The sequence below is a fragment of the Carassius auratus genome, chromosome 17, assembly GCF_003368295.1.
Source record: "Carassius auratus strain Wakin chromosome 17, ASM336829v1, whole genome shotgun sequence".
NCBI lineage: Eukaryota > Metazoa > Chordata > Actinopteri > Cypriniformes > Cyprinidae > Carassius > Carassius auratus.
This window is the reverse complement of record NC_039259.1, coordinates 25,667,958-25,676,544: the sequence shown is the minus strand read 5'-3', so window position 1 is coordinate 25,676,544 and position 8,587 is coordinate 25,667,958. Positions and strand designations below refer to the sequence as shown.

The 8,587-nt window shown below is 36.5% G+C and overlaps 2 protein-coding genes across 5 annotated transcripts in view; both read right to left on the bottom strand.

The window, feature by feature from the left end:
* LOC113117747 (neuroglobin-1-like) overlaps window positions 1–2,841 on the bottom strand; it is a 9,266-nt gene extending 6,425 nt beyond the window's left edge. Inside the window, exon 1 of the mRNA XM_026286651.1 lies at window positions 2,436–2,841. Within this exon, the coding sequence (XP_026142436.1) occupies window positions 2,436–2,605 (170 nt within the window). The 5' untranslated portion in view covers window positions 2,606–2,841. The remainder of the gene's footprint in view (window positions 1–2,435) is intronic.
* Window positions 2,842–3,795: 954 nt separating this feature from the next.
* LOC113117745 (pleckstrin homology domain-containing family G member 3) overlaps window positions 3,796–8,587 on the bottom strand; it is a 52,348-nt gene continuing 47,556 nt past the window's right edge. For all 4 annotated transcript variants that reach the window (XM_026286647.1, XM_026286649.1, XM_026286650.1 and 1 more), the window contains 2 exons: window positions 6,681–8,097; window positions 3,796–5,632 (listed from right to left, as the gene is read on the bottom strand). In XM_026286647.1, coding sequence (XP_026142432.1) covers window positions 4,926–5,632; window positions 6,681–8,097 — 2,124 coding nt within the window. In that variant the 3' untranslated portion in view covers window positions 3,796–4,925. The remainder of the gene's footprint in view (window positions 5,633–6,680; window positions 8,098–8,587) is intronic.

Below are 8,587 nucleotides of genomic sequence, written 5' to 3'. Positions count from 1 at the left end.
TTTGGTAGGAGGTAGAAGGTAGAACACACACACACACACACACACACACACACACACACACACACACACACACACACACACACACTTAAACATTACTTCCTATTCACCATGGTTACAGGAGCCCCTTAATGAGACATTTCATGAGCTTTTATCAGGAATATGAATTGTATTTGTTGCTGATATTTACAGTATCTGGATACTTACTGTAAATCAAACAGAAAAGCTCAGAATGTCATTGCATAAGAAACAAAACATGTTTTCAAGTCATTGCTTCACTTTCAACCGAACAGAATTCAAACTTGTTCTAAACTTGCTCATGTACATTATGTTGTTGCATAGTATTTTGCATTTCATTTTTTACAGTGTAATTATTTCCAATACAGATCTTTAAAGATGCCTTTTTAGAAAGTATATTTTCATAAACACACTGTTGATATATATAAAGATTACACTAAAATAAAACAGTTATATACAATATCTCAATTCAAAATACTGATATATTGAAGTTCTATACAGTATATATATATATTAGTTTGAAATATATATGAAATGTGTCCTAATGTGTTTGGAAAGATGTATATACTTCCATAGCGAGCTTGTCTGATAAAAAGATCACTTCTTTTTATTTCTATTTTTATCAGTTAATAATATAATATCAGGAAAAATTACTTTAGTCTGTAATAAGACTAAATTTACTGACAAAGTGCTCAAATAAGCTCACAAGAGATCAGTCTACGTTTAAAAAAGACTTTAGGAGTCAGAAAGGAGATTGAATCAATACATTAAGCCACAATAACAACACAATAATGAGAGCCCAGCCAATGAAATATAAGAAAAACTCAAAGAGACAGTTTTTAACCTTTAACCTTTCACAATCACTAGATATCTGATGCATTCAAGTCACTCTCTGAATGAAAAGCATTGCAGCAGAATTAAAACTCACTCTAAAGATGCTAATATACACCTACAGAAAGTCTATAATTGTATATTTTAGCACAAAAGAGCTGATGTTCATATGGTTATTAATAGATATTAAGTTATTAAGCTGGTTCTGAATTATTATTTTTACCAGATGTTGTCTGATTTAACTTTTTCCTTTGCACTTTTTTCCCTACAGTATATTTTTTCATGATGTCTGAAACAAAACCGAGATAAGAAACTCATTATATTCTTTTACAGTGGCACAGATCATGAGCGGAGGTGTTTTAGACACATGATACTCCTGAAGTCAATCTTTCAGATGGCATTTATCAACATTGATCTGAATGTTTGTTGTCTGCTGAATCTAGCCATTAAATATTGTTTATGAGAGATGACTGACAGTATATCATATTTCAGTAAGTAGTGTAGTTTTAAGTTCAAGTTGTCGATACATTGTGACAATTTACTCCACTATAGGATCAACATGTTAAAAACAAAGTATATACATGTAGTGTGTGTGTCCCCAAAACCAGTCTTGAGTCTCTGGGGTGTATTTGTAGCAATAGACAACAATACATTGTATCGGTCAAAATTATAGATTTTTCTTTTAAACCAAAAACTATTAGGATATTAAGTAAAGATCATGCTCATGAAGTTTAGTAAATCTCCTACTGTAAATATACCAAAACTTACTTTTTGATTAGTAATATGCATTGCAAAAAAACTTCATTTGAACAACTTTAAAGATGATTTTCTCAATATTTAGATTTTTTTTTGCTCCCTCAGATTCCAGATTTTCAAATAGTTTTATCTTCGAACAAACCATACATCAATGGAAAGATGATTATTTATATAATTTATATTATTGAAGTGGATCAAAACCTTTCATCAAAGTTGTCCTAAAACCTAAAAGTGTTCTAAACTACTATATGAGATTTTTTACTGTTTTTTTTTTCTAATTGAAACAAATATTAACTGACATAAAATATTTAAAAACTTTAACTTTTTTTATCTTAACTTGAAGTACCAAAATAAATAAAATTTAATAAAATGTATAAAAACTAGACATTTTACATAAATTAAAAAGAAAACACAAAATGTAAAAATTAAAATTCATTTAAAATATAACAATAATAGTTTAAAAATTATAGGCTTCTAAAATACACAATGTATGCATATATATATATATACAATTTTACACTGTCAAGAGACTAGCTATACAATACTAATTAAAAAATAAAGTATATATAGCTAAGCCTATGAACAGTACTATTACTATTACTATCTTGGTTAGGATGAGTCATGACGTAATATATCAATATGTTGTTAAATATTAGTCAATGAGCTGATCGGATGCAAAACATCAACAGGTATCAAATATCACTACCTCTTATAAACATTCAACGTGCAACACGATTAGTTTTCGCTTTAATACACAAGATGAGACATGCATTTCTCTGTCAAGCTGTTTTGAATGATTGCATTAGGAAAGAAAGACGCTCTACAATTCTCACCGGACAAACATGATTATTCCCACTTTGGCGATGTCCTCCTGGATGACTCTCCAGGACTCTTTGATGAGCTGGATGTGATCCGGAGTGAGTCTCGCTGGAGCCTCGTCCTCGGTGTTTCTGCTCTCTGCTGATCTCGGAGTCACTCCGGATCCAGAGATCGCGCATCCCATCCTGACACGAGCACAGCTCCCTCGGCTCTCAGATCAACTCAGTCTGTCTGTCAGCTGTCTGTCTGTCTGTCTGTCTGCTGCTCGGGATAGTCGTGTCTCTAGCTGTCTGAGAGGCTGTGCTTCTCCATGACTGATCAGAGTCAGACCTCGAACCTCTCAGAACCTGACACCTGCTCCACGGGAGGGAGGAGCTCATCTTCATCAGCATCAGCATCATCATCACTCAACAACATGCAAAAGATCCCTTCTAGACTATTTTTAGCCTTTAACTACAGCGCTAATGAAAAATCATAGAGATATTTCAACTAATTGCTTAATGTCAAACAACTCTGTAACACTTTCTATGAAGGTTGTGCAAAAAATGCATTCCTATAAATATTGAATAATTGATGCATAACAATGAGTTAGACCATTTTAAGGTTATTTATGAAAATATGCAATGGTATAATGAATGCATATTGTAGTTTCTATCTAATCTTTTCTATATTGGTTGTGCAAAAAAATGCATTCCTATAAATATTGAATAATTGATGCATAATAATGAATTAGACCATTTTAAGGTTATTTATGAAAATATGCAATGGTATAATGAATGCATATTGTAGTTTCTATCGAATCTTTTCTATGATGGTTGTGCAAAAAATGCATTCCTATAAATATTGAATAATTGATGCATAATATTGAATTAGACCATTTTAGGATTATTTACGAAAATATGCAAAGGTATAATGAATGCATATTGTAGTTTCTATCTAATCTTTTCTCATACTGTATCTCTTAAGGCTGAAATAATGATGCTGAAAATCCAGCTTTGATCATAGGAATAAATTCAACTTTAATGACTATGAAAATTATTATACAGCATTTTAATCAAATTAATACAGACATTGTGAGCAAAAGAGACTTTTCGCTGTAATAAATGTCTGGAAGTATATAAAAGCATCTGCTTAATCATTACTTGATTTCAAAAAGGTATATGCCTCCATATATCCATTAAAAGGTAATCTGCTTTTCAGCTCCTTCCATGAAAGTCATTAATCATATCCATGTTCTGAAGACTGATTAAAAAGTGCAGAAACTAATTAAACTGTAATATGCCCCCAAGTCATGTGCAATCATTTTGATACAAAAAAAAAAAGAAAAGAAAAACCAAACACATAAGTATTGCAAGCAGGACAAAGGAAATAATGTTTAAAGCATGGAAAGTTTCTTTTAATGTAGTATATCAGAAAAATAGGATGTGAACTGAACATTTTTACATAGGAATTTGTGCATCATATTTACACCAATTCAAATAAATAAAAAAAATATTAAGATAACAGTGACATCATGCCTGGAGATAAATCCCACCAATGAGCAGAAAGATACAACCAAAAACAAGCTAGCTTATAATATATCCCATTAAACATGACCCGATACACATTTTGTGACCGTGCATTATATATTGCTCAAATGACGTATCCTTTAATAACCTCAATAAGCAAATTGCAAATTCTCAATCTCAGATTTTTAAATTCACATCTGACATTTAAATAATTAAAAACCAGCACGATATGTTGTCAAAAAAGCAGCATTTTAATTTGACACCCAACATTCAGTCAAACTGAGCACTATTTGACTGATTTAAACTGTACACACCCAACCGAAAACATTTCAGATTGAATTTTACATCAGTCTTTGTCACCGTTTATCATTCATCAGCATAATCTGATTATGATTTCTAATTTTCTTCTCATTAGTGGGGAATGACGTCTTTATGAGATTACAGTCTTTCCTCTGGTCAGAGCTTGAACACAAACAGTGAAGAGACATCAGGCAATGCTTACCAAAAATAACTAACAGATTGCATTTAATATTACAGTGCTCTTCCAGAAACGTGAAAATGTGTACTAATAAAATAAAAAAAAACAGATGCATTGGTAACTTAGTATGCACGGACCTGTTACTTTATATAGTCTTCCTTATTGCTTTTTATTTCGAAATGTCTGAAAGAAAAAAATACATATTTAACCACTTTTCCAAAAGTACAGTACCAGAGTCAGCTTCTTTAACAAATGTTTACATCTCAATGAAATATACACATATATTTACAAATGCAAATTTCATAAATATATTCTTTGAGGTCCATAAGCATCCCTTTTTGAGTTGGATAATTCATAACTGGAATTTAAAAGTCATGCTTGCTTTCCATAAACACAGAACACCAAACATGTGTAAGACTTACTTAGCCTCTCAAACAGTGGCCAAATTACATATTTTCGATAGAGGAATCCTAGCTGTAAGATATTTTAAGGTCCCTAGTGTAAAGAGTAAGAAAGTCTCAAGTATTAGAAATCTGAAATTTATCCCGCAGGTTTTTAACCAAACTATGTTGACTGTTCTCAGCGTTTTCCATGCATTCACTAAAGTTGTGCTCTTTACTGTTTGCCATTGCAAGTTCAGATTGTGAAACCATTGCTGAATCATCCTCTTCAGGCTTGCCCAAGCAAGTCGTCTCTAAAACAAGGTTGTTCCCATCTTGACCAGAATCACAACCTCTCTCCAGTTGCTCGTGTGCATTAGTGGATCCCAAGCCGGAATCAAATGCATTGCCGCTACACAGCGAAGGCAAACCTTCACCTTCAAGGGTCTTGCTGGAACATGTAGAATCCATTGAAGTAGATCTCTGCAATGTGCTATTGCTGAAAGGGGACGAACAAGACAATGAACACGATGCACTGGATCTCTCTGATCCAGTTTCCAGAGCTCTTTCTGAAATTGAAGTACTGCGACCCACTGGGAACGGACGAGGGGAAGCGGAAGCCTCATCTTGACTTTGCTTGTTATATTTGGAACGCAACTCTTTTACATCCGGCCAATTGAAGGTCTCGGTCTGTATAGGACTTTGTGGTCTCTGAGCATTTAATCTGCAATTGAGGAACTGAGGACTTCCAGGAGAACAGAGGCTGGAAGTTGGACTAGTAGTCGTAGAGTCCGGGATAAGGTCCTGCTCATTCAAGTTCAACAACAGTGGCTTGTCAGGAATGCCTATGTACAAAAGAGCTGTGATTAAAAGTCTGCTTTTGATAAATATACGTGATTTTACAATAGAATTTACCAGAGAACAAATCCAATGATTTCTCAAGGGGATTGTGGGATGCATGGATGTAGAGCAAGGGTGTCCAATCCTGTTCTTGGAGGCTTAGTAGAGTTTCGCTCCAACTAGCTTCAACACACTTACCTGGAACTTTCTAGTGAGTATGAAGACCTTGATTCAATTTCAGGTGTGTGGCAGTTGTGTCCTAATGATTAGAGAGTCTGACTTGTAAACTGAAGGTTGCAGGTTTGATTTCAAGGTTTGAAAATGAAATACAGCTCTCTTTTCTTCCTTCAATACCAATGACTGAGGTGCCCTTGAACAAGGCACCAAACCCTCAATTGCTCCCAGGTTGGAGCTTAACTCTTTAGGATAGATTCAGTCCAGGAACATGTTTGGACAACATCAGCGGTAGAGGAATTACCCAAGGGTTTGTCTAAATGATGATCATGCAACCACAACTAAAAACTGCAATACACTCTGATTTAGGAATCCATTAACCAAAGAGAACTTGACACAGGCAAGTGTACTTGTGCTCTGGGAATTAATTGTTTTCCCACTTGATTTCAATCTGGCCCACCTCTATCCACAACCTAAAAATGGCTCTAATTAACAATTTGATGGATAGGAATGTGCCAGATCCATTTCTAGTGTCACGCCTTTAAGCAAATACCAATGGTCTGGATTGGTAAACAAAAAGCCAGTAGTTCCCAATCCTGGTCCTGAAGAACTCCCAACATTGCACATTTTAGATGCCAAACACATAATTAAACTCACTTGGTTCAACTAATTAGCTATTAAGATTCAGAGACTGTGTTGCAGGTTTTCCAGAACTAGGGTTGGGAACTACTCAGCTATGCCAACAGACAAGACACTGAAAGTTGGGGGATTGTCCCTCAACTAAAAATGAACAGTCAGTTTGGATATGAATGTGTCGGCAAAACAAAAAATGACAGAAGGGACATTACGAAACTTGGCAAACTCAGACATTACACCCACCTTTCTCTTTTCCTGGAGGTCTCTCCTCCATCACGCAAGACAGGTTCTTGGGCACGAAATGGTTGTCTGAGATCTTGGGCCTCTGCTTTACCATCGGTCTGTTGTTTTTTATACGTTGACTGTACTGCCTGGCCAAATGAAACACCTTATTTTTCATTTTCTCCATTTCTTGAAGGATGCGTTCATCCTCACTAGCAGACCGTAAGGAGATGCTCTTTGGTAAAGAAGTGTGGTCAACATTGTGGTGCTCTTGTAACTTGTGTTCCTCATTTGGATGCCTTAGGAACTCTTGCATCTTGTCCTTTTCTAAGACGTTGTTGATTGGGGACGAGGAAAAGCTTTCATCGGTCTCTTCCAGTATTACAAGAGGTTCCCCAAGTCCGCTATCCAAGCTCCCCTTACTGGTTTCTGCTTTCTTTTCTTCACCAGGTGTAGTCATTTGGGAATCCTCAGAGTCCTGATGTCGTTCAGAAGTCCCAGTTATCTCCATGTCTTGCCACGCTTTAGCCATATCAGATGCAGACTGGAATTCATCATTCCCACTTAGATCTCGAAGGTTGGACTCTTTGCCATTTGCAGGGACCACAAAATCAGAGCTATCCTTTGCTTTCTTGTCGACCCCCAAGCCTGATAGATTAAAGACCGACCATAAAGTTGGCCTTGTGATGGAAGGGACCCTCTTATGCAATGCCAAATCCTCGTCTGCAAGGTCATTGAGTTGTTGGCTCAGATTACGGACTAGGCCTGCAGGGATGTACGAAAGGCTCTCTCTGCGTTTGACGGCAAAGCTTGCATCCTGGTGCTCAGCATGTTCATAGTACCTTCGAATCTTATGTATGAGCAATCTGTCGTTTTTGGAAAGGGTATCCGGATTCATTTGAGATCTTTGGTTTGGTATAAACAGGCTGTCGGGAACAGTCTCTGTTAATGGTTCTGGAGTGGACCGTCTAAACTCAAGGCCTTTGTCTTTCTCACGGGGCTCGGCACCACTGCTGAGCAAACTGCTTCTACTTTCCAATTGAGAAGAGGGGCAGCCCAAATCAAAAGACTCTTCGACTCCTAGACTAGTATTTTGAAAGAGACTGCTGGCACATCGCTCGGAGATATTGCATGCCTTGTCCAGAACAGATGAAGACAAGAGACCACCAGGTGCTTCAACATCTACCTCCATGTTCTGCACATCTTCTGAGAGGTGCTCTTCTAGTCCAGGAGGAGATGAGAAATGCACACTGTCCTCAACATTATCGCCAATTCTTTGTCCTCCAGTATTGAAGTCTATTATCTCTGGATCGGTGTGGCATCCTGCCATTATTGTCCCAGAGATTTTGGGATAATCCTCTGATTGGTTCATCCCAGTTTCCTCTGATTCTCTGAGAGGAGAAAAGACCTTCGGTGAACTGCGTTCCCCAGTTGAGCTCTAGAAAGTGGACAGAATGAAGTGAGTCACTGCTACAGGAAGCTGAGAAGAGGATGTGAAGATAACTTAATTCAATCTCCAGTCTCTCCATTATGGCCAGCATCAAACAAGTGCAATTTATCTAGATTTGAAATACAGCTGCTATTTATATTTCCAACCTTGTAACCATCCCTTCCCCTTAGCATTAGCCAATTATCAATGCTGAGAAAACAACTCCCACAGTATTTCCAGAAGCAACCATTGACTCAGAATTAACTTTTGCTTACGGAGACAACATGTGTATGTGTGCAACAACATGCATAAAGGTAAAGGTATTGCTATTTGACAAGAGTGCATCTGCGTTGTACTTTTTGAACCCAACATCAGTCCTATACAACATATTATAGCAATTAGAAGAGATTAGAAAAGGGAAATATCTGAAGAGTCTCTATATGACGAGAAATTTCAATATGAATGTACATAGTGGCTGTACACAATGCCTACCCAGACA